The sequence below is a fragment of the Girardinichthys multiradiatus genome, chromosome 3 (genome assembly GCF_021462225.1).
Source record: "Girardinichthys multiradiatus isolate DD_20200921_A chromosome 3, DD_fGirMul_XY1, whole genome shotgun sequence".
NCBI classification, from domain to species: domain Eukaryota; kingdom Metazoa; phylum Chordata; class Actinopteri; order Cyprinodontiformes; family Goodeidae; genus Girardinichthys; species Girardinichthys multiradiatus.
The window spans coordinates 16,801,008-16,827,925 of NC_061796.1; the positions used below are offsets into that span (position 1 = coordinate 16,801,008).

The 26,918-nt window shown below is 39.2% G+C and overlaps 1 protein-coding gene across 1 annotated transcript in view; it reads left to right on the plus strand.

Moving 5' to 3' along the window:
- Positions 1-18,483, plus strand: part of emc2 (ER membrane protein complex subunit 2) — a 29,652-nt gene extending 11,169 nt beyond the window's left edge. Inside the window, exons 6-11 of the mRNA XM_047362008.1 lie at positions 2,608-2,693; positions 2,888-2,947; positions 7,654-7,735; positions 8,221-8,331; positions 11,964-12,068; positions 17,998-18,483. Of these exons, the coding sequence (XP_047217964.1) occupies positions 2,608-2,693; positions 2,888-2,947; positions 7,654-7,735; positions 8,221-8,331; positions 11,964-12,068; positions 17,998-18,084 (531 nt within the window). The 3' untranslated portion in view covers positions 18,085-18,483. The remainder of the gene's footprint in view (positions 1-2,607; positions 2,694-2,887; positions 2,948-7,653; positions 7,736-8,220; positions 8,332-11,963; positions 12,069-17,997) is intronic.
- Positions 18,484-26,918: the final 8,435 nt, after the last annotated feature.

Genomic DNA, 26,918 nt, shown 5'->3' on the forward strand with positions numbered 1-26,918 from the left:
TTATTTTACGTTCTAAAATGTCTTTAGCATCTTATACTTGGGGTTAATCTCCATGTGTATATCTCTGAGAATGTAGATTCTTCTGAGAACTCAACATTTACAAATCCATCTTGTTTTATGACGGGCAGTTTGAGAGCTTAAAATACTAAACTAGATCAACTTTTCTGTACTCCATTCAGCCTTTCTGTTGGCTACCAAAGTCTTGCCCTCTCTGTCTGAATGAACCTCAAACATGTTTCAATATGCTGTAGAAAAAAAATGTTCTTTCCAATAGCTTCTTGCATCTCTGTGCTGCATTTGACTTCACTTTTAAACACCTGACTGGCACTTAAAGTAGCTCACATCTTCCCTTAGTAACAACTTCCACACTGATAAGTGTTGTTGTTACCATGACCTGGTAACTCTTGGGTATAGTGTGCTCACTGACCGGAAAAAGACAAAATCAAGCTGAAAATGGTCATATTCTCTATTCATGATCTAAATAAATCAAATTTTAAATCCCATGTTAAATGTATATATGATTAGCTTTAAAATAGTCTTTTTCTGATTTTAATGGTCTTTAACAGAAACATAATTATGTCATACTGCACGTGACATAGTACTGGAGTCTGAAAGTGAGATGAGCAAGCGTATAAAGAATCATTTACTAATACTTTTTCTTCTCTCTTTCATTGGGAGCACCAAAAAGTAAGAATTATTAGATTAATTGATATCTTTGCATCAGTTGTATGCTTTGTAACTGCAGTGATTGTGGCATAATGTATCCATCAACTGTTTTGACAGTGGGAGTACTAATTTCTGTGACTCCCATGGCACCTCACCTCCTCCACTACCTTAAATCTGCAGGGACTACCTCGGAAAGGGAATGGTCCATTTCCTGGTCTTTGCACACTGGAGCCTGCCACCCTTTTAGGCTTAAGCTGTCAGTCACATCTGGGACTGGGAATGGAACAAAACACACTAATATGTTCCCTGAGCCGTGGATGTTAGCTTTCAACCGTTTTTCCCACAATGCTTTTCCCCAGAAGGGGTATTGATGGTGCTTGGTGTGAAGATATAATGACCTCATTGAGGCCACCTGTCTTGGGGTGGGGACAGTTTCCTCCCTCTGTGTACTCCACATAGCGGGAGATTGTGCCGTAGATGGGTCTGAGAAATGGCGGAAAATTGGCAGCTAGAAGGAAGACTTGCAAGGCATCCCAGCATGTGAAGCAGAGATTGGAAAGGGAGCTGTTGTAATTACAGACTGTGGAATAGATGTGGTACATATTAACCAAAATTGTTGAATCAACAAAAATTGCTCAGGATTTTTTTTTTTTTTTGCCAAGGAGCTTTTCCAAAGAAACATTTCAATCTTTTAGACCTTCCACTGCTTGCTATATTCCAATGCCTACATCAATGTGCTGGCCAAATTTTTGTCTCTTTGTTTTACCTTCTGAGGGGATTTTGCCCACAAGAAAATAGCAGATTAGTACTTTGTTTAACATTGAGTGAAACCACAGATAATATTAACATTAAATCTTAATGCACTTATAGCATTTCTTCACTCGCACTTTAAGTCAGATGATTCCTGAGGTTTATCCACAAATCTCTGGAATTAGATTCATAGATGGACAAACATTTTCATTGTCCTTTTTAACATTTAAAGAGTGAATACAGTAACAGTCTTGGCTTGTAGTTTGGAGTCTCTATTTCTTTTATGAAGATGTTTTATTTCCTGTTTTTTCTTTTGGAAGCTAAAATATTGTCTGTCAGATGAGGTTGCCGTCTCTCAGCAGGTCTCTATCCCATCTTGATGGATAAGTAGGTTTTGTTTAATGGCAGTGTCAGACAAGGCCCATTTTACAGTCCCCTAGACATGACTAATACACCCCCCCCGTGGTTTCAGTTATTACTATGGGAGAGGAAGCCCCACTCAATCAAGTCCCAGTCCATAAATAAAATCGCGTTGTGGCAGGGCAGTGCGCTGCTAATGGAGCAGCAACCTCCTGTTAAGCTTTTTCCCTTTGAATCAAAAGAAGCAGGCGAAGGAGATGGTGGGTAGAGTCAAATATTTGGAAAAGTCAGAGCAGCAGGGGTAATTCTTCCTAATACAGATTGATGAGAATCTAATCCACCTTAAGGTCAGTTCAGCTTCAAAACGAAGCGGAAAGCAATTTTCAGCCGATGCGAGACGGGCCTGTGCAGCTGGAGATGCGTGCTGTGCCGGCAGGAAGACGAGCGTTGGGGTTTGGGGGAGTGTGCCATTTTCTCCACTTGGTAAGAGGATGAGTCACCACTTTATCTCAGCCACTGAGCTCATTCCAGCTACCAAACACTGACTCATAATGTGTGCCCATCTCCTGCTAGACATGGCCACTAACCATTTCCAATTATGCCTCCATGGATGTATATTCATGCTAGTCTCACATTCATTTGTATTAAAAAACTAAAATCTCCTTTATTCCCTTGGCTGTTGCAATGGAGCAAGGTTTTGGCTTCTCTTCTAGGAAATATTGTTTGTTTTATAGTGAAGAGTTTAAGAGTTAAAGTGTTGCACTGGCTTTTTACCCCCGCACACCAACACTTGAACAAGGGTGTTAATCCTGTTTACTCTCTCCTTTACAGGCAGCAAGGAAGCGCAAGATTTCTATACTGAGGGCCTTGGGGAAGAGCACTGAAGCCATAAGGGAACTCAATGAGTATCTGGAGCAGTGAGTGTTTAACCATCCCTCCTCTTTATCTCCTCTAGCTTTTATTTTAATTAAAAACGAGTCTACTTTCAATAAAGACAACAAATCCCCACTTTTCCTAATTCCGTTAGTATTGGCACGATTGCATTTAGTAAGCTGAATATGTTGACTTTGTTTGGAAAGAAGAAGAATGTAATCCATTTTTGTGTTTCCAGGTTTGTTGGAGACCAAGAAGCATGGCATGAGTTATCAGAGCTCTACATCAATGAACATGAGTAAATATATTTTTGTGACTTAAATAGAATCTCCATAGATTAATTCTTGCTTTCAGGATGATTTTTTTTTCTACAACCTAATCATGTGATTCAAAATTCAGCTGCTGAAATAGTTCAGTGTATATTATAATCTAGAGTTATCTAGAGGTCGATAGTTGTAGATGTGGTTCATTACGCTTTAAAGAATGAGAAAATTTTGGGTCAGCCTCACATATGGATTCATTCGGGATAGTAGATATGACTGCATGGCCCAGTGTCTTCAGATATACAGCGAGTTGTACTAATACCCCTTAGACTTTGCACATTTAGGCTACGTTCACACTGCAGGCAAATCCGACCCAAATCTGACTTTTTCATGGCAGTCCAAACGGCCCTATTCCGATCTTTTCAACTTCAAAAATATCTAAATTGTGCAACGTCCATATGTGGTACTAAATTGGATATGTCTGATGGTTTTCAGTTTGCATTCAGAACGGTCATGTCGCATTTCGACCGACTTTCACACCATTGCCCTGACCCTGACTACGCATCCATACAGACCTCTCTACTGCAGTAGCAGTCACTGCTCCATAAAAGGCCATTGTTAATAGTTGTGCTCTCTTCTTTCTTACATTTCTTTCGTCTTATGACGTGGTCATAATATTGTCGGCTCCCATTGCTCAACAACGTAATAATAACACCGAGACGCCGACATCCATTATTAGTTCTGTAAACAGTGTGCTGCTGTGTGTACAAGCAGGTTGCTTCGGGGTCGTGAACCATTCAGACTGAAGTCAGATGGAGGTCGCATTTAGTCTGCAGTTAATTAGTAGAATGACAATGTTAAAAAATAAAATAAATGGATTTCAGCCAAAAATCAGAATTGAGTATCAAGACCTGCAGTGTGAACGTAGCTTTAGTCACTTTACAGCCACCAGCTTCAGTGTATTTTACTGGAATTGTTTGTGATAAACCAGTGCAAAGTATTGCAGTAAGTAGTAGAATGAAAGTAATACATTGTTGTCATTAAAGCATAGTGTGCATTTGTATTAAGGCTCCTTGGATATGATACACCTAAATAAAATCCAGTGTAACCAATAACCTTCAGACATCACCTGAGTGACTGAGTCCACCTGTGTTTTTCCACCTGAGTCCAAGGCTTTAACTGGTGGAAAACCAACACAGCACATAAACGCAAACACACTATTCCAACTGTGAAACGTAGTGACATCATGCTGTGGGGATGCTTTTCTTCAGGAGAGACAGGGAAGTTGATCCGAGGTGATAAAACAGGCCTAATCTGAGCGAAACGTTGTTAGAGGATACTTTAGAGTTGCTTCCAGCAGAACACCCCTCCTAAATGTACAGCCAGAGCTACACTGGAATGGTTTAGGCAAAGGTTTATTCTTATGTTAGAATGGCCCAGTCAGCCCAGAACGCAGTCCAATTAAAAATCTGTGGGAAGACTTGAAAATTGATCTTCAGACACTCTGGCTAAGTTTGAGATGTTTTGAATAGAATGGGTATAAATTTTAGACTCCAGCTGCGTAAAGCTTGCAGCTGTTTTACAGCCAAAGGTGGTTCTATAAAGGTCTGACTTGTAGAGGCTGAATACAAATCCACAACACAACTGCCTGAAAACCATTAATCGTTTTCCTTTCACTTCACAATTATGCACTACTTTGTATTGGTTTTTAACATTATTAAATACGTTGGAGGTTTGCAGTTCTAATCTGACAAAATGTGTAAAAGTTTAACGGGTGTTAATATTTCTGCAAGACGCTGTAGGCATGTCTGTATTTCTAAACAATAAATAGATATAGTTTCCATTCTTTCTGGTTAGGCCCTTACTAACCTGTATAATTTACAAGCCATTTAAGCTAAGAGACCAAATAAGCAAAGCATTATCTTCAGATGGGGAATTTGAAGAGTCATTATCAGTCTGAGCTCTGGTATTGCTAAGATTTTCCCTCTGGAGTTTTACTTTATTTATTTTAGAGCAGTGATTAAGACCAAAAGGTAAATGAAAAATATTAAATCATCAAACTGAAACTGAAATGTACAAACTACTTTGTAACATTCAAGCACACTGAAGAGATTTCAGTGTGTATAGTGGTGATATGTTTATGCTAAACTGCTTCTTTCTGCAAAATGAACTTGTCACATAAACATTATCAAGGATCTCCTGAGAGCTGTTGGATGGCCACAATAGAAGCGACCGAAAAGCCCAACTTGGCTAGAGGTCCAAATAGAGTCTTGTAGTTTGATAGGATTTCAGGGTTAAGCCCCTTAAGGCTCCCTGGCCCCCCACTGATAAATATATGCATGTGGTCAAGGTGAATTTCCGGACAAACAAAAGCATTGATACAAAAACATGAAATCGCTGGTGTCAGTTTTCTTATATCTGAGATTGTTTGGAGGTTCAGAGGTTAGTGAAGCAGTGTCTGCAGATTGATTATGTCTTTTCAAAGCGACACTCGTCTCTGCGGTTGCTCCGGTATGAAGGTAGCGGCAGCAGGAATGTGTTGCACAGTCAGACAGCTACTTATTGGATATTTGGTGCTTTTGTCTGGGAGGCTTCATGGCTGTAGTAGCCAGAGGAAATCCAAGGGTGAGACCATTATCTCCCAACTAATCCCAACACTTCTAATATCACACCACTCACTCCCACAGGCCCTTATCTACAGGCGTGTCAATTTCTTTTCATTCTCTTCTTTATTTTGGGTTACAAACTCCCTGTTTCCCCTCCGCCTCCTCTTCCGGACAGCCAAGCATTATCACCAGGATTTTCCAGAGAGACAGAGCAGGAGAACACTTGGTGTGAAATTCCCAGGACAAGGTGGTGTTGCTCCTCCTCCCCTTCCCAGCCAGAGAAAACACAGGTTACTTTTCAGTGCAAGTAAAATAAACTGTCCTCTCTTTAATGTCCACCCTGGGAACTAATAATAGCCAAAGTGATATGTATCCACCTTGCTGCTGCAAGAGTTGTAGCACAAGAGCCGACACACTAAATGTCTAAATAATAATTTCCAATTATTTAAACAGTCATTGTTCCAATGATGTTTAGCGTAGGGATTTTGTTATTTGCAAGGATTGCTCCAAGCCTCTCCCTGATCTGGTGCTGGTTTTGAATTTGACCTAAAATATTTGACTGGTAACCCAAAATTGAATTTTAAACTAATCTTTTTTTTTTCAAGCATATTTTGCCAAGTTTAAATCAATTTCTGTCTTCTGCGCAGCGAGACTGTGGTGTTAAATATGAAAGCAACTGCTGGTGGTTTTGTTGACCTCCAAAAGAAACAAAAACACTTTCTGTAGTCTCGCACATCATAGCGGCTACAACCCTGCTTGAGCCGCCTGATTAGGAGTTAGTTTGGGAACCCGTTTCAGGGGGCAGCTTGGTTATGCTAGAGTTTAGATGGCTTGGAGGGAGGAGTACAGGGGGTTAGGGTTCTGGATGTGGTACAAGATTCTGCTTGATGGCTGACGGGGTGAGCTCTGATGCAAGCCACGGCCTCTGCACAAGCACATCTGAAAGTCTTTATGGAAAGGAAGTGGTAATTGTAAGCAGGCCCTCAACCCTTCAAGCCCTCTGATCTCGCCTTCCACTCAACTCCTTCCCAATGTTTATTTCTCTCTGTGTCCCAACCTTCCTTCCCTGGCTACACTGCTAATCTTTCAACTGGTTACAATGGAAGACGTTAAGTAGGCCGATAAGTTCTTCATGTGCTTGCATTCAGCATTTGAGTCACGGTCCTCTTCACATTCCAGCATTTGCCTTATTCTTCATAAACCGTGTGAGATGTTTTGATAGACGATGTTGGTCTTTAGTCATTTCAGGTTCTGCAAAGAAACTTTTATGAAAAACGAATATGAGAAAAATAATGTTGTTGAATATATTGAGGTTTTGCTTAATTTTTGTGTAAATTCCTGCTGTGTTGGTCAGTTTTTTTCTTGTGGATCTGCTTTAGCCTGTATTTTGTTTGTTGCACAGACGTATATGCCTTTTTAGTTAATCATGTAATGCCATCATTAGAGATGATCAGGCTGAGGTTTTCTCCTGCCGATACCCATTTTGTTTTAAGAACTAAAACATAACATGAATCACTAAAAATACATTTGTTTCAAGCCGTCTTGTGAGCAGTATATTGTTTTTATTAAGACCAGAGGAGACTTCAGGGAAATCACTAAAACACTGTATTCATAATCTTTTAAAACAAAGACAAAATCATAAAGGAGTTGAAATTTAAAACAGTTTTTAGCATCTTATTTTAGCAAAGTTAGTGAGGCTAGCATTACATAAACAGCATTATGTGTGTGTGTAGATTCTAGAGATTGGAGATTATTTTAACTCTGAGTTTTCTAATAGCCTACCAACATTTCAAAATGCAGCATATTCCAGCACAGATTGAGCTTCAAAGTTTAAAAAGATAAAATGGAGCATCTTTGCTATACTGTGTTTGGCCTTCCTGTTCAAGGGAGTAAAAATCATTGGTAGATAGCTGGGAAAAGAAGAGTTTGAGTACCCCCTGGCATGATCCTGTAAATATGTTGTATGTCTGTGACTTGTAAATAGATTTGAATCCCCTGTAATGTATATCAGGATTTATACTCCTTAAACGTATTGGTGAAATTTAAAGTGCCGTGCTTCAAGGTTGAGTAAGCTGAAGGATGACTCATCCTGAGCTGTATCTATCGACTCACTGTTTGCCTTGTCATTTCCACAGCTATGGAAAAGCTGCGTTTTGTCTGGAGGAGCTGATGATGACCAATCCTCACAATCACTTGTACTGTGAGCAGTATGCTGAGGTGGGTTCATCTTCAAACTTAAGGGTGGGCTGCAGGGTCATTGTTGTGGTCCTTCTTTCAATAAAAAAAAGGCAGACGAGATAATTCCTCAGATTGTTTTGTGAGGTTGTGTTAAAATGTTTCAAACAATAAATATCAGGTCTGCTTTGTTCATAGCTCCTCTTCGGCTAGTCTTTAGCTTCAGTCTAACAAATTTGGATTTATACTAATTAAAGGAACCAGGAGAGTTACTAACAAAGTAACTTCTTATAACTTTTTAACACAACCTCACTTCAAAATCTTTAACCATCCCTTTCAGGGCATCTGTGGTATGAATGATGCCTCTTATAAAGGGCAGGACCATTCAATGTCATTGGAAATATACCTTAGACTCATAAAAGAAGTTGTGTTTACTCAAGGTGGTCATGTATTGCTTGTTCAGATGTCATGCTGTCATTGCTTGAGTTGCCCTTTAGCAAAGCCTTGTTTAATGCCGTCTCTCACAGGTGAAGTACACACAGGGGGGGATGGAAAACCTGGAGCTGGCCAGAAAGTATTTTGCCCAGGCTCTGAGGTTAAACAACCGGAACATGAGGGCCTTGTTTGGTCTGTATATGGTGAGTACTCGCTTGCTTTAAAGAAAGAAGCAATAGAAGGAGAGAAAAGAACAGCAGAACCATATTTGTAACCCTGTGGTTTGTCAAGGTTAAGGTTGGCCACAGTGAGAGTTAAGTAAGACAGTGTGTGTGTTTTTGTGGGGGGAAACATAAGGGGCTCTCAGACAGGTCAGCTCGCTGCTGACTCAGACGATGAACCCCAGCGTTGGAAAAGTCGCCCCCTTTCCAGGGCTTTGTTTGACCAAACTCAGACATTGCTTTTGCTTTGTATTTTATTTAGATAAAGTACTGACAAAGTAAAAAAAAATATCAGTCCGAGAACAATCCGACCTTGGCAGGTATTTTGTCATTGGCAAATTATCCAATCAAGTGTTGATTTGATTGCGGTCCGAGCTAAAACTGCCTTCCATCTGCACATTTGTTTAAAGAGGATGTTGCCAGCTATTGCCAGTGAAATACATGTAAGGGTGACATGACATAAAAACACAAACAAAGCATTGCAAGGAATAAAAGGTGCAGAAGGGAAGCAGTCCAAACCCCACATAACAGCCCATACCTTATGAAACATCAGCGAGGTTGTTGCGGTAAGTACATGAGAAGAAGGACAGGTTCTATTCCAAGACATTTGTCTGTGTTGCCCTCTAGCTAGTCAGGTTAATGACACACAGCAATGCAGTGGTCAATGATTATAAAGGTCTGATTGGCTATATCAGGTATTTGGCCAGATTAACTGCCAAAATTAAAGCATCTAGGCATATAGACACCTTCAACAGATGCTTTGTCTGTCTCAGTTGCTGTATACTTGAGCAAGACACTTGCCTTTCCTACTGATGGGGGTCAGGGGGCCCGGTGGCGCTGATTGTATAGCAGAGGTCTGTGGCTACAATGTTGCCTACCTCTGTCAGTGTTTGAATGTGTGTATGAATGGGTGGATGACTGATCGTAGTGTAAAGTGCTTTAGGATCCTTGGACTTGATAAAGCACTATACAAGTGCATTCCATTTAGCAATTTACCTTGTACTATGAAAATACATTGCCTTGCTCCTACAAATTTCACAGTCAACTGCTAGTGAAAATACAACAAAGTGGAATCTGTTAGGAACGACAGCTAATTAGCCACCTAGGCCACTTAAAAACACAGAGCAGGGTCCAAGGATGTAAAGGAACATAGTGTGTAGAAATCGCTTTCTGCAGAATCTATAGTTACACACCTCTAAACTTCAGGGAAGGGAAGGTTTTCCATGAGGAACAGATGCATCCAAGCCTTACCTCACCAAGTGCAATGCAAAGGATCTAAAGCGGTTTGCCACTGAACTCTGGAGTGGACATTTTTTCTGCAGTGAAAGATAATTCCTCTCTGTCTAGAAATCCAATGGACCAGTTTGGGTTTGGCAGCACTTGCCTGACTATAGTGTGCATCCGTGAAACCCTTGTCCATGCTTATCTGTGCAGGGTCACAGGCAGGGCTGGTGTCTAATTCCAGTGGCCATTGGGCGATAGGCGGGGCCCACGTAGGACAGATCACCGCTCTATCACAGGGCAACACAGAGACACTCAAGACAAACAACTCTGCAGACACACTGATAACGAAGGGAAATTTCAAGTAACCAATTGACCTAACAGTCATGCTTTTGGACTAGGAGGAAGCCAGAGTATCCAGAGGGAACTCACACATGAACCGGAAGAACATGAATAGGCTGGTTTTCGAACCCATGTAGCAACGGTACTAACCTGCACAACTGTAGAGCCTTTGATGTGAAGGAGTTTCATCAACCAGCATCCTGACCTCAACCTGATACCACACCTTTGGTTGAATTTAAGTGGAGACTTCAAGCTAGACCTTGTTGACCAACATCAGTGTTAGACCTCAAGTAAGCACTTTTAGAAAATTTCCGGAAACACCTGAACCTTATGGAAAGCCTTTCCAATTGAAAGTGGACAGATGTTATATTTAACCTTAAAGATTAGGAGTGGGAATGTCACTCAAGGACGTGTGTGTGTGTGTGCGTGGGTGTTTTTGTGTGTGTGTGTGTCTGTGTGTAAAGGCAGGCAAGCGAATACTTTTGGCAATATAGTGCAGCTAACTGAGTCTTCTTCACTCAGTGACAACTTCCGCAATGAAAACTGTTATTAGTTAGGCTGCACAATAGGAAAATATGCCAAATGCCATATTAATTGGTGAATGTTGGGATAATTATATGACTTACAATAAACAAACGGTTCAAATGTTTTTATGTCTTTCTGCTTTGGATTCCCAAAAAAACATTAACCCCACAGAATGAGTATTTTATTCAGCTACTAGAAAAAAAAATTAAAATAATTTTTCCCATCCCAACAAGGATTTGTTGAAAACTCCTGACTGATGTTTTCTGTTTTAGCATCAACTTGGTTGTAGTTTCTTAATGACTTTAATGTCTTACCGCCTCTTTACCTTCTACAATGTTCTATGCTGCATTAATCTACTAGTGTCACCAAATAGCCTGAATGCATTGCCCTAAAATAACATGGCATTATTGCATTATTGTAACAATGATAAATATGTTATAATATGTTGTTGCTGCCCTGGTTATTAGAACAGATTGTTAGTGCGCAGGTATGTTACTGATTAAAACAAAAGTCAGATTTTTAGTTTCCAATCAACTGACCAGTGCTGATCAATCGTAAAAACAGCTGATTCCAGGCATTAGTGGGTTTCTTAGTGCATGTTTCATATATATTCATATAAATATTCATATCCGATGCGGTATTTGTTTGTTATCTCTGATCTGTTTTTAAGAGTTTATTTTGTAAATTGTCACTTTTTCAGTCTTGACAGGTGCAGGCAGTTCAGTGAAAGGGCAGAAAACTTTCACCATCTCAAACCCTGTGAGTCAGTGTGACAGTGGACTTGGTAGCCCTGACCACAGTTGGGTTGTGGTTCAGTTACTGACAACACATGCACGGGGATTCCCCTCCATAATGGCGTTATTCAGGGGTAGCCTGTCAGGGTTGACATCATCCAGATTGAGGTTTCTCTCCAGTTGAAAAATAGAAACAAAGAAAATGCCTACTGAAAAAATACAGAAGCCAAACTGTTTTTTTCTCAAAACAACAGGGCCAGGTTGATTGGTATGTAGTTAAAGTTTCAGCACACTAGAAGAGGGAGCTTTGAAGTGCAGACTGGGTAAGCTTTCCAGGGTTAGCTGTGTGGAGATGATGGCAGGAACATGGAAAAGACATGGCATTTGTGGTTCAGAGGGGAGCTGTCGAGGCAGGCACAGGCTGTGATTCCCAAGGTACTCCTCACTTGTGCACTGGGCTGTTTTTTTTTTTTTTTAGATACAGGGTCCTTTCGTCACCAAGAATCAGTGGTGTTGGAGAAATTAGGCCCTGTTAAGTGACAATTTACGTATGAAGCATTAAAACACTCACTTTTTCCTCCCCACAAATGATTTCCTCTGTGTCATCAGGCCAAGGTCTGTTTTTTCTCTTCATTCTGCCACAATGACTAGTGGAGTGGTGGATGGCAAGAGCGGTTGCACATTCATCTCAATTACGTTTTTTATTGCTGTTTCACCAAGTTTTGATACAAGAACACTTCTTCCCCTGTTCTCTCCTTTACTTATTTCTCCTGTTTTCTGTTTTTCTTGCAGTCTGCAAGTCACATCGGTGCCAGTCCCAAAGTCAGTGCCAAGGTGAAGAAGGACAATATCAAATACGCTGCTTGGGCTGCTGCTCAGATAAATAGAGCCTACAAGGTGAGTGTAAAGATGCCCTACCTGGACAATATCTTTCAGGATTTGTCTTTCTTTTCAGTTGCTTTATCTGCTACTGAAAACTACTTTCCACATGATTCTTCAGTCCCCACACACCAAAGACTCATCTTTTGCATTTTAACTTTCATTGGCTATTTGCACACAATATCCAGTCATTCTAAAAAAAAACAAAAAACCTTTATTTGCATAAAATTGGAAAGGCATTCTCTGTTAAAGGACCCCGAAAGGCACAGTCTGCTTTCCTGGCTTTCACTTGCAATGCTGTTATACCAACCCTTGCGGCTTTCCCCCTGTCTGGGCACATTTACTCTTTTTGTATTAGGTTAAGGTTGCAACGTCTTCAAAGAAACACGTAATTATAGTTATCTGCACAGATGAGCTTCTCACATTGCAATAATCTGACCTCAGCAAATAATTACATGGAACTCGAAAGAATTTCTGGCTTCTTTAGTTGTTCTTTAAAGTTTCTCCTAAAAGTTCAGATTTTTCAGAGAAAGTTTTTTCGTTTTTTTTTTTTTTGCTTATTACTGATCGTGACTGTGAGCTGTCCACATGTTGTGTGTTTAATGTGTTTAAACAAGAACCTCGATCTCATGACAAACTTGCTGCCTTTTGTTAATTTTTGCATCAGTTGTGGTTGAGATGACTGTGGTGCAGCAAGTTTCCTGATACCTGTTATTGAACAATCAATGCCAATTTCTTTATGCACAGCTTGCAAAACAGTTTTATAAAGGATGGATATTATTTTATTGGTCAAATCAGATAACCACAGCCAGCTGACGGTGTGGGACAGAGAGCTGAGCGCAAAGTTTTTTAAGCATAAGAACGTTTTTATGCAATTTCTGTCTGCGTGCGATTACCTGGAAGTGCATTAAACAATGTTTTCAATATGTCCTCAAAACAGAAAACATGTTAACTTAGGCTGGTGCTAAAGCAAACTGTGTCGAGTCATATACGTTAAAAACATTGGTGACACACTGTAATACTAAATGAATGCAGTGTTGTATTTTACTGTACTTTAAAGCTGCTTACTTTGTAAGCATGGAACCTGGGATCAACATCCCTAGAACTCATGGTAAAACCTTGTGTAAAAACACAACTAATAAAGCATTTAAAAAGTAATTTTTTGGTCGTAATGTTGTCAAGTTGCTGAGCCTTTGAAAGCACCTTATGCAGACCTTACAGACACACTAGGTTCTGTAGAGACATATGTGCCTGATGCAGTAGAAGCTCCTGAAGCTGTGGAGAAGTTAAGGGCTCTGTTAGGTTATAGTCAATGCTCTATGTTTTAATTTTAAGGGGGAAAAAAAACAACCTGGAGTGCCTTTTGTCTTTATCTCCATGCCTTAGAAAATCTTTGTCCAGATGTTTGCCTTTACTCACATTTAGTCAGGTCATTGTATTTCATTTTCTACATCAGCGACCTGAAGCAGAGATTTTCTGTAACGGGAGCTTATTTAAGGGACCCCATCTGAGAGTGTTCAGAGGAGTTGGTCAGCAACATAACAAGTAGTGCAGCACATGTTTTCTTGCTAAAATATTGTCTTTACTGCCTTGTGTGTTTGGGAGAAGCTTTACCCACAGAGATGGAGCACATCTGGGTTTAGTGATGTTGGCTGTTTGGAACCAAGCAGCCTTGCATGTGTCTAACGTTAGTTTATTATTAAGAAAAATGACTCGAAGCTAAGAGCATTCATTTTGTGCATAAACCTTTAGATAACAACAATAACAAATACAGTAGATCAATAAGGTTAAAATGGCTATTAAAAGTGACTGAGAGAAATACACTTTGTGCCTATTAGCCAAAATAAAGTTTGCTTCATAGCTAGGTTATTAGTAAACGGTGTATTATGTATGTATGACCTCAGGATCAATATAGCTGTTCTGTGAAACAAGCGGCATCAGGAAGCCAAGTGGGTATCAGAGTACAGGGTACTAAATATAAATGTGCTGTCCATTTTGCAGAAATTAATTTAAAACAAAAAACAACTTTTAAAACCCTGCCTTGCAGGGGGGGGGGGGTCGTGTCCTCTGTTCCTGCTGTCCTTCCTCCAGTTTAATAACTCTGAGCTTCTCTAAGGTAGCAGAGATGTAGGCCTCCATTTGACAGCTGCAAGCTGCTGTGGGGTTGTGCTGGCTGATTGATGGCCTCTTGAAAGTGTTGTTTGTGTCAATCGTCCAGTTTCATTACACTTCAGTACCTGGTGATTGTCATACCTGGGGGGGGGGGGGGGGGGCAGGTGTGCACAAGTGGCTGCAGACGTCGGTAAGAGGCCACGACTCACTGTGGCTCATTTAAAAAAAAAAAACAAATGTAATTGTCTTGGTGGGGCTGGCTGACATGTTGAAAGACCCAGAGAAGCTGGGTTTGTGTGTGTGTGTGTGTGTGTAGTGGGTGGTACAGTTTCACTACATGGGCTGGCCCTCTGCCCCTACTCTCCAAATAAATTCTCTGATTAGCTCCTCTGTCACGAACCACAGGCTCCCACTGTGTCATGACTCTATTATCAGATGCCCTAAATAGATCTGAAGTTATCTGGTCTGCTCCTTCTGTTGTATGGGAGGGCAGGAGTTAATGTGGTGGTCTCACCTCAGGCTGAGGAGATAATTGATTTCAAGGCCTGGGCTAATGGTGCATTAGGCAGCAAAGCAATTAAATGCACTGATCATTGCAGCTACACCGTCTCACACATATGTGCACACACATGTATGCACACACACACACACACACACACACACACACACACACACACACACACACACACACACACACGATAAATCTAGAAGAATGAGTCACTCTTGGAAATTACATAGCCAATTTTATACCTTCGCCAACTGCACTGTCGAAGTTAGTTTGGCAAAAAAGGGAAGGAAAAAGTTTTAGCATGGAAATAACTGTACGAGCTAGGTTTAGCTTACAGTTACTTCCTGTTTGTGGACTCTTAAGCAATGCCAAAGGTGGGATGAATAAACGTGTCAACTCAATAAAAGCAGTGCTTTTTATTGAAAGGAGGAATAAGCATGGTTTTCCTGTGCAGCTTCAAACAGAAAACGTGTATGACTTGCTTGGGATTTTGCTAACAGCAACTCTTCTAGAGACTGGACTGTTTGAGGTTGAGAGGATGCTCTGAGTGCGTGTGTTTATTATCCTGCATGGATGAGTCATGGGCCAGTATGGGATTATATATATTATATAAAAACTAACAATGATGTTTCACGTTTATAGTTCTGTACTACTGCTATTTTAATACAAATTTTAAGCTAACTTAGTGAGTATTGTAAGTGCAGTCAGCCAGCTTACCTGCAGTGTGTAGCAAGAACTGGATAAGGAGGAACCAGTTATTAATTAATTCTCCATAAAGACTTTTTATGGCGTCTCATTGTAAGGACAGTATGAGGTAAAAAGGTCAGTTTTTCACATCTTAGTGTGTCTTGATATGAATGACCGAGCGACCCATGTGTCACTTTGATTTAGAGTTTTACCCAGAGTTCAAATTAAGTATATAGGCTGATTTTTTTTACACTGAGAATGTTAACAGTATTTTTTTTTGTTAGAGAAAAACATTAAACACGAATGTAGAATGATGACGGTGACTGAGCACAACAGATCAAATCTGGTTAGTTGAGATAAAATCCACACTTGCTAGTGGTGTCATTACTAGTTACACACACACAGTTTGCACACAAGTAGTTTTTGTGCTACCAAATGTAATTTACCTCCTGGGTTTTTAGGGAATCTAAATGATCAAGGAAAAGTTTGAACTATACACAATACTGTTTACATTTTAAAACAATAAATTTTTTTTGCATTCAAATGACCAAATTAGAGCTTATTTGCAGCAAATGAATTGGTCAGGTAAATTGTTTTTGTAATTGTTTAGACCAAAAATCGAAATGAAAGCACAAATTTGATTAAAGTCTTTCAGGTGACGTACTCCAGGATAGCCACCTAAAACTGCTTTAGCAAATGCCTACATTGTGAACGCTAAAGCTCTAAAACTTGTAGACATTTCGTGGTCTACGGTAGATAACCACTGAAAATGAATATATCAAGGAGAATCTCTCTAAGCACGGGTAGAGCCAGGAACTAAAACTAAATGGGTAAGGCCATCAGAGAGCAACAAGAGAGCCGCAACATCAATTCCAAAAAGCTACACTGGTTAGCTATAAACGTGAGCTAAACCTCCTTTATGCAAAGAAAAACGTGACCTTAGCAACTTGAAGTTTATGTTTACTATTAATAGTTTGAACCCAATAAATGTGATGCTGTTTCTTATAGTATATTTTAGTGAAAGGCACATTAGGCTGCATCTAACAAGGATCAGTTGATTATCAGTAATCTCCCCCTAAACCCAAAAAATAATTATTAATCGTAAAGGTAATTAATAAAGTAATAATAAAGTAATTAGTAAAGGTAATTAGTAATATCTCATCTAGTTCCTTTGTTTTTACACAAACTCTTGCATCTGTTGCGCTCCAAGTTAAGATGAAACTGAAGTGGAAACAAAAACAGAACTCGGTTTGTCAATGAGTGCTGCTCTAAATCTGAAAGAACAAATATGTTCCCATCACACCCTTTACCTAAAATCTAATTATGGAGACTGCAACAGTTCCATGCAATTTACTTGTATTTGACATTTGTGTGTATTATGGATTTTACCTGATATTTAAACTTGATCCATTCAGATTTAAACATGATCCACACAACTACATGTAATTAAAATGGGATGCAGTGAAATTGATCAGCCGGCCATAGTCTGTACATTAACACAAGTAGACACTGTGCTGATGAAATGTGGATCTAAAGGTTTCAGATTCTGAGGAAAACGTAACAACTTCACAGACTGAATTTCAGCAGCTTTTAAACAAATTTACTGTCTTTGTCTTTAATGGCAGGCTCAACGGTATGCCCTGGGTTTGGTCCGTTCAGCTGCTCATGTATTGTGCTTGTTGCTGTGGTTCACAACCAAACCTTACAGACCATCCAAAGCCCTGTGTGTGTGACTGCCTAACTCGAAGTATGTCTGTACTTTAGACCACTTCCGACTTTAAAAACTGTTCAAATCTGGTTTATTCGACAGTGATTCTGATTTGTTTTGAAACTGCTCCTCAGACAGACCAGAGGACTCTCCCCACACACAACATTCAGGAGGAAAGCTGTTCCACTAAAGATATTGTTGATGGATTATTCTAGTTGACGTCATTGATTGCGTAGATAGTCACAGCAGCCGTAGGCCCAACCTTACTTGAACATTGAGAATGATTGCGTAAAGATTGGTGTCCTGTCTGATTGGACAAATTTGTTCCATTTCTGGCTCCATGCCTACAGTCAGGGAAGTCGTCTTTCCTTGACGTATTTTGTAAGAGGGGTGCCTTGCCCGCTGCACCACTAAATTGGATAGAAAGATCGTGTGCCTGTGTGTGTACGCTTGAGTTGTCTTGTACACGTTTGTGGTTATGATTTGCGGCACTTCCTGTGAAACAGTCTGAATGTGGCACAGACATCAGAGCCAGGGTGTTATGTACTCCTGCACCACAGGCCATGGAAGTGGACTAATATTGGAATCTTGTCTCCAAGCAGTTTTCAATCAAAAATGCCACTTACACAACATTTGAACAAAAATCGTTTTAATTAGAGGTGATTTTTATATATATATATATATTTTTTTTTACTTTGCATGATCTCTTTGCCAACTCTCACTCTAGTTGCTGATTATTTTAGCTTAAAGCACTCCGGATTTCAAACTGGAACTCAGATGTTTTTACTCAGTGAAGCTTACTAGGGGGTGGACGAGCTTGTCGATGTATCTGTGAAGTCATCTTAAAGTCTATTCTATTGTATATTATTTTGCCAAAGTTTTAATGAGGAAATGTCTTCTTTTCTCCCTTTCCTTCCTTTATTGTCATACAGCTGGCTGGTCGTGGGAACAAGGACAACAAATGCTCCACAAAGGCAGTGGAGGAGATGCTGGAGTCCATGCAGATCACCATGTCATAGATATCTGGTGTCACACATTTCCTTTTTCTTTTGTTGAGTTGGAGCAACATGGCAACTCAATCATCCTAGCAATTTGACCAGACAAGTGTTTTCTTTTTTTCCACCTCTTAGATTTTGTTTCTGTAATTATTAGATTTTGAACAGACAATGGAGGATGCTCTCAATAACTCAGAAACTAAAGTAAACCATGTTGTAGATAGTTACCCTGCTGGTCCCAGCTCCCGCCAGGTTTGGACTGTTATCCATTAGTACTGCATCAACATTGAGACGGTTCGACCAGAAAACATAAGCTGTAAATTACATGCTATTTATGACATTGTGGCTGTGAGCACAGCTTCCTCTTTGTTTGAAGAGTTATCTGTAAATTAAACTAATAAACGTTTTTCAAAGTAGAACCAACTATGGAGTTGAATCTGAATTTTCCTAAATGCGAGCATCACCTGTGTTGTTCTTTTGTTGGTTTTGTTTCTCCCAAAATAAAACTAGGAAAACAAAATGAAATCATTGAAAATGTGTCCTCAACAACTATAGGCATACTGGATTCCCATGCAGGCTTCAAATGTCTGGAAAAGTCTTGAAGTTGTTTGTGTTATTTTCTAGGTCTGGATAAGAATTGGCAACAAGAAAAATGATTATGGAAAAATACTTAACTTTCCAGGCTTAATGGTTTAAAAGCTAGATTTAAATGAAAAATGTGTTTATGTTGATTTAAATGACATCGTACCTCAATCTTAAATACACACTCATTCAAAAATTTGAGAAGGTTTCTTTTTTCACAGCTTTTTTATACCTACTTAGATCGGGGCTTTAACCTGTTAGGTAGTTGTTGAACAGGGTCTGATTTCGATGTCACAAAAAACATTAAAACTGCTTTTGTGATGAATATGTACACCTCATAAAAATATCAAAGGTCACAAATTGTATTTTTAGATTCTCCAGGATGGATTATCCAGTCTTGATTTAAAAGTTCAGGTGATCCAAGTTGGTTCAGATGCTAAACAAACAAGCTTTGAATGAACTGTTTACCTACTTCAGCATTGTGTTGTTTTTATGATCTATGAAATATATAGACCACCATAAAACCCAACAATGTAAATATTTTGTTCTCTTCTGTCCAAAATGTAATAACAGGAACCATCTAGAAATTCACTTCAGGAAAATAATGGACTTTTGAAATGGAAAATGTGGAGATGCCCTGAGAATAAAACTTCTCTGTCTTTCAGAAAGTTTACATTTTAGTTTGAAGCTTTGTTTGGCCTCACATGGCAGCTGATTTGAAAATGTCCTGTCCTTTGTGCTGTCATTTGACAGTGTAGACATCCAAAAACGCTGACAATGATTAATGGAGGAAAAGGTTTATTGATGAATCTGGGAAGAATCCTGACAGATGGAAAAGGGATGCATCTTAATGCTGTCAGAGGCAGGCCTGGTTCTCTTCTCACTTTTATGCATTAAGTCTGATCCGGTTAATATTCCAGGGTAGTTGTTCACCCATGCAGGATCAACGGTTACTTCCATGTCTTCTTTTTTTCATAAAGCCAAGGCAGTTGTCTTTAATTTTCCTTTTGGGCTGAGGAAGAACTGTTGAGTTTATGTTCTTCTGACAGCTCTTAAGCTGACACAGGTCCCCGGCTCAATGCTGGTATTGAAGGAAATTCATTCTTCCCTGGTTTGTAAATGTCTCTGGGTTAGCTCATGAGTGTCTGCATTTAATTTGCCTCACCAATCCACCAGAACCAATGAAAGCCAGGCGATGTTTTAACATCAACTTACCAAAGTTAGTTTTACAGGGAAAGGGGTTCAGGCCATGCTGTGTTTTGAAGAGTTGCAGGGTGAAAACTGTTTGATTTGAAGCAGAGTTTAGCTTTTTTTGTTTTAACTTCCATGTAAATGTTATATTTATTATGAGGTCATGGATCAGCTTATGAAAAAGTCGAGTCCTGATCAACATGAGAAATTGATATCCACTGCCTTTCAGACTGAGGCAATAGTGCCATCTGTAGTTTGCATTGAGAACTGTGATTTTGGGTACAACTTTGGATGGGAGCTGCAGCATTTGGAAGTGGGATTAGCTCATCGTGCACAGATAGCAAATCTGTACCTCTGAGGATGAAATCACACACTTTTGTGGTCATTGTAATCTCAATGCTGGCTTAGTGAGCATTGGAAATTAAAAATGAGCAGAATGAGCCCCTCAGTTACCACTGTCTTCTTAACTTTTGACTCACGGCGCAGAGCAGATTGTTGGTCCACATCATAACAGAGACGACGGACCATGTTAAAAGGGACAACAAAGAGAGAGTTGCCTAATCTAGTATCTTTTTTTTTTTTTCAGAGGATTCACTATTAGTGTCACCTGTAATCCAGGATTCCCAGGAAGATTAGCTTCAGGACGGGGTTTGCTTGTCCTTCACTGCAGTGCTCTGGGCAGGTTTAGAACAGGATTAGGTCTGGGATAATTGGCTTACTGTGAAACAAAGCTTTGGCTGGTCAGCCAGGTCATCAAATATAAACCCAACGACAGTCTTAGTCTAAAAGTAACAAAATAACTTTCCAAGTAATTTCATCTATCTGTGTTAAATCAAGATGATCAAATAAATTCTTTATATTCTATGACAAAAGACATTTAAGGGAATTGTTGTTTTTGTTGTTACAAAATACTTAATTTACCAGGTACTAAAGTACACTATACTGCCAAAAGTATTGAGTCACACATTAAAATCAATTAATTCTGGTGTTTCAATCACTTCCATGGCTGCAGGTGTATAAAGTCTGGAGTGTAGAAAGTTGACTAGCCTGCACAGAGTCCTGACCTCAACCTTTTTAAACACCTTTGGGATGAATTAGAGCATAGGCTGCAATTCTTCTCATCAAACTAACTACATTCCTAAACCTTGTGAAAGATGTTCATGTACATGTAAAAGTAGACAGATGAATACTGGCAATAAAGTGCAAGTCCCTTTCTTATTTGGTTATGTTCTTTGTTTATGATTTAAGTGCTCTGCACTAAAATGTTAATTTTGCTCAGGGGAAACATTCTCAGTTCCTGGGGGATGAATACTACTGATGTAGCTGTGGGCCCCATTTGTTTTCTCTCGAGTTCATTGTAGTTTGCCTATTTTTTTTTGCTTTAATGTAAAAAAATGAGACCATGATAAACCATTATAAAACTTTTTACTCTTAAAGTGACGTCCAGGTGCTTTTATCTAGAGTAAATTACCATATTCTTGATTCAAAAGTTTATATTAGTAAAGTCATAGTAAAGTGTATATATATATATATATATATATATATATATATATATATATATATATATATATATATATATATATATATATATATAACGTATACTCACAACATTTATTTCTGTTCCTTAAGTGTGGATATTATGCTACAAAAATGCTACAAAAGATCAATAAAAAGGGTTTTGCATACAGACATGTCATGACTTACATAAACATGGGGAAGAATTTGGACTTTACAGTTGTCCTGCGGACAGTCACAAACACCCTCCACAAGGTGGGTAAGCCAAAGAAATTTGTATTGCTAAAGAAGCTTACTCTTCACAGAACACTGTATCCCTGCATACTGATGGAAAGTTGAGTGGAGGGAAAACATCCACAGGCAGCAGTTTAAGTACCACACAGACATCCAGGGCATGGGCTACAACTGTTGCATAGTTTGTGTTTAAGTGTTAAGCCTCTCCTGAAACAGAACAGGACTACTGCTCAGTGGTTCAAATTTTTCTTGCCCGATCAAAGCTAATTTTGCATTAGATGTGAAAATCAAGCTCCTAGAGTCATGAGGAAGAGTGGAAAACTATAGAATCCAAGTTGCTTGAAGTCCAGCGAAAGGTTTCCACCTTTAGTTTTGATTTTTTAAGCTGATGCATCTGTACCAAAAGTGCTTTAACAGAGTATTAGTTTGAGGCTATGCACATTTATGAAATAGGTTTATTGCACTTTATTTGTTTGTTTTTCAGTTATACTGTAGAGGTCATATTAAATATGGATACAATTTTGAAATTACTTTCATGATCTCCCTAAAATTTGGCTTTTTAACAAGGATTTGTACACTTTTTAGATTCACCTGTCTAGGTAAATCAACATCTCGTGTCTATTGTATATGGAACAAGAGCAATGGGATTAACACATATAGTATTCAATTCAATTCAGTTTTATATATATAGTGCCAATTCACAACACATGTTGTCTCAAGGCACTTCACAACAGTCAGGTACATACATTCCAATTAATCCTAACTAATGAACAGTGCAGTCGGAGTTAGTTATTTATTCAAATTGGATAAAAAGTTTTTCTATCTAAGGAAACCCAGCAGATTGCATCCAGTCAGTGACTTGCAGCATTCCCTCCTCCTTGATGAGCATGTAGAGACAGTGGACAGTCACTGGCGTTGACTTTGCAGCAATCCCTCATACTGAGCATGCATGTACCGACAGCGGAGAGGAAAAACTCCCTTTTAACAGGAAGAAACCTCCAGCAGAACCAGGCTCAGTGTGAGCGGCCATCTGCCACAACCGACTGGGGGTTTGAGAGAACAGAGCAGAGACACAAAAAGAACAAAGAAGCACTGATCCACGAGTACTTTCTATGGGAAGGAAAAGTAAATGTTAATGGATGTAGCTCCTTTAGTCGTTTCACCTAGAAAGAAAGAACAGATAAACTCTGAGCCAGTTTTCAAGGTTAGAGTCTGAAAGAGAGCACATATAATTAGTTACAGTTAAGCTCAGTCAATCACCATGTCTAGGAGAGAGAAAGGGTTAAACACTAAAAGACAGGGCTATGTGGATTATCGGTAGAGGGTGAGCATTAAGTTGTTGCCAGCAGAAGCTCGGACGATTCCCCTCCAGAAAGGTGTCACAGGTAGACACAAAGCCAGGCCAGGTGTAGCTTCTAGGAAGAGAATAGAGAGAACAAAGTTAAAAGCTGAAATAACAGCAAATATTGCAATATTGGAGAGTAATGTGACAATGTAGCGAAGAGGGTGAAAGTGGTCGTTATGTCATCCAGCAGCCTAAGCCTATAGCAGCATAACTACACAGATAGTTTCAGTTCAGATTATTTAGTTAAATGGCGCTTATTTACAACAATGTTGTCTCAAGGAACCCCACAAAGAGTCATTGTTATACTAAAAACCACAATGATTGGGATACCTCTCTCTGTCAGACTGATTATATCCACTGGAAAAGAGAAGGGGTCATACAGGTAGCAGAAATGGAGGGTGTGTTTGCACCTCAACCATAACTGAGCCGGTTTAGGCTAAACCTGACTCCCCCTTACTCCAACCAACAGGGAGGGAGGGAGGAAGGCTCCCTCCCTGATAAACTAAGCCACTCTAACTATAAGCTTTATCAAAAAGGGAGGTTTTAAGCCTAGCCTTAAAAGTAGACAGGGTGTCTGCCTCATAGACTAAAGCTGGGAGCTGGTTCCACAGGACAGGAGCCTGATAACTAAACGATCTGCCTCCCATTCTACTTCTAGAGACTCTAGGAACCACCAGTAAACCTGCAGTCTGAGAACGAAGTGCCCTGTTAGGAACATATGGAACAATCAGATCTCTGATGTATGATAGAGCTAGATCATTAAGGGCTTTAAATGTGAGAAGGAGAATTTTAAATTCTATTCTAAATTTAACAGGGAGCCAATGAAGGGAAGCTAAAATAGGAGAAATATGATCTCTCTTTTTAATTTTCATCAGAACTCTTGCTGCAGCATTTTGAATCAGCTGAAGGCTTTTAACTACATTTTGTGGACATCCTGATAGTAAAGAATTACAATAGTCTAGCCTTGAAGTAACCATTTACTAAAGATAGATTAATCATATCTAAAATGGGGCTGGTAATCAGAGGGAACACTTCCTTAAATAATTTGGTTGGTCTAACATACAAGTTGAAGGTTCAGATGAAGCTAATATTTCTGATAACTCAGAAAGCTTCACAGGATCAAAACAGTCCAAACACAAATCAGGTTCTGCAGTTATTTCCAATGTTGTCTCACTTACTGAGGATGAAGTAATCGTCTTCGGGAGTATGTCAAAGATTTTCTTTTTAATAGAATTAATTTTATTTAAGAAGAATCCCATAAAGTCATGGCTGCTAAGAGCTAAGGGAATGGATGGCTCAACAGAGCTATGACTCTGTGTAAGTTTAGCAACTGTACTAAAGAGAAACCTAGGATTATACGTGTTCTCTTCTATTAATGATGAGAAATAAGCTATTCTGACTTGGCAAAGTGTTTTTTTATACAACAGTAGACTATTTATCCAGATTAAGTAGGAATCCTCTAGGTGTGTAGAGCGCCGTTTTCTCTCCAGTTTTCTAACATTGTGCTTTAAAGTACGCAGCTCTGAATTAAACCAAGGAGCTAGCCTCCTATGAATGATTACCTTCTTTTTCAAGGGGGCTGCATTGTCTAATGCATCACGCAATGATGAAGAAACACTATGAACAAAAGAATCAATTTGTGAAGGGGCAGAAACAAAATTATTGCCCTCCATTGTGCTTTTCAGTGATAATGAGGAAATTAAAAGTGTAACAGATTCTTTAAAGGTTGTTACAGCATCGCCTGATAATGATCTACTATAATGAAATTTTCTTTCAGGTGTGGAGTACTCGGTTAAATTAAACTCAAAGGTTATTAAGAAATGGTCAGACAGGACAGGGTTATGAGAGAATATTGTTATGTATTTACACTCAATGCCATATGTCAGCACAAGGTCCAGAGAATGAAGACAAAGGTGGGTAGGTTTGTTAATGTTTTGAGCAAAGCCAATTGAGTCTAAGATAGCATTAAACGCTATATTTAGGCTATCACTTTCAGCGTCAACATGAATGTTAAAATCCCCCACTATAATAACTTTATCTGTATTTAACACTAAATCAGATAAAACGTCTGAAAACTGATCTAAAAATCGAGAGTAAGGGCCTGGTGGACGGTAAAAAACAACAAACAGAAGTGGTTTTAGTGCTTTGCAATTTGGATGAGGAAAACTAAGGATTAAATATTCAAAAGAGTTGTAGCTATTGATTGGTCTGGGACTAATCAATAAATCTGACTGAAAGATGGTTGCTACGCCTCCTCCTCGCCCATTATTTCGAGGAATGTGAAAATTTAAATAATTAGTAGGAGTTGACTCATTTATAGTAACATAATCCTCTTGCTGCAGCCAGGTTTCTGTGAGGCAAAGTAAATCAATCTGATTGTCACAAATCAGGTCACTAACTAGCAAAGTCTTTGAAGAGAGAGATCTTATGTTCAGTAAGCCACACTTAATTGTATCATGCTATTAAGCTTATCTGTGTACTTAATAAAGAGTTTATACAACTGTAATCATGGCTTAACATGATGAAATGATTCATTACACAGCTCCACACAGCAGTGGCCTCTCATCCTGACATACAACCAAGTTCCCACTGTTTTCATAAGTTCTGTCATAGAACTAAAATATTAGAGGACACGTAAACACACCCTGTGTGCACTCACTAATTGGGGATCAAATACAGCATCCATCTACAGAATGGAAATAACAGAATGAGTCATCAAAGTTGCTGTCTAATCTCATGGTCAACTAAGTTCTCATCACAGAGCAGACACAGAGCCAACTGCTGTAAGCATGTGAGATAATCTCAGTGATTAAATGTGGATTACCTGTTTTAACATTGTCTTGGATAGTAAAACATTCAATTGTGTTCTAAGTGCATTGGAGCAATAACAACATACAAGAAAGGACATGCCCAAAGTTCCTCACGTTAATGACGAGAAGTTAAAACAAGCCCAAGGTTCAATCATCAAATCATCAATGTTTGTTTTCATCAGCATTCTGATATAATTGTAGATTTATATGAATCAAACTGAAAGTATGATGTTCAAAGTGAACAAACTCAAGTTCCCCTACCTGGTTTGCAGTGGTTATAGTGAGAGACAAAGTAACCTACTGACTCAGTTGGCTCAAAACATGGCTACAGAAAGCTTCTTTCTGCAGGATAGCGCTCCCTCCCTCTAAGCAAAAATTGGTTCCTGTTTGAAGAGTTGACATGGCCTCCAAATTCCCCAGATTTCAATCCACACACAACAGAAGGCTTTTCTTAGCCTTCCAAATGTAAATGTTATTTAAATCTGTGGCGCAAATGGAGAATAGACCTTTGGGAAGTGGTTCTCCAACTTTAGGAACTATTGGTGTGAATAAACAATTTTCCAGTTAACACTTTACTGACAGACAGTAGAACAGCCAGATTTATTCAGTGGCGCTGCATGGTTGATTGAAAGACACAATTTATTTTCATTTTCCTTCAGATGTTGAAATTTCCAGATTACACCTCCTGAGCTTCGTTGATGTTTCTCACCAATCCCAACCTTAAAATCCAACATGGCTGCCTTGAATACAAAACATCTGAAGAATGTTTTACTAAACATTTTACACAAAAAATACCGTGCATCCAATTTAAGAGCTTTGAACTGGGACGTGATTAAGTTGGGTTTATCATGCCCAGATCCAAGATCAAATTGGGGGTAAATAGAATACAGCATGAGTAGCCATCAGCACTGTTTCCTGGTTTCCCAATTCATGGCTTGTCAATAGCAATATACATAATGTCATAACATGATGAAGCTCTGATAAACCCTTTGACAGAACAGGAGTTGGAGTCTGCTTATAAACGCAGAATTCAACTGATGTTCAAGACCTTCTATGTATCTTCTCCACAAACTTGCTCCATCCTTCCAAAACAGAGCACGCCTCTGTCACGATCAGTGCTCCCCTTCTTTGAATGATCCTCAGAACAAAAACTCTAAATTACAGCTCTGAAGAGGTGGAAT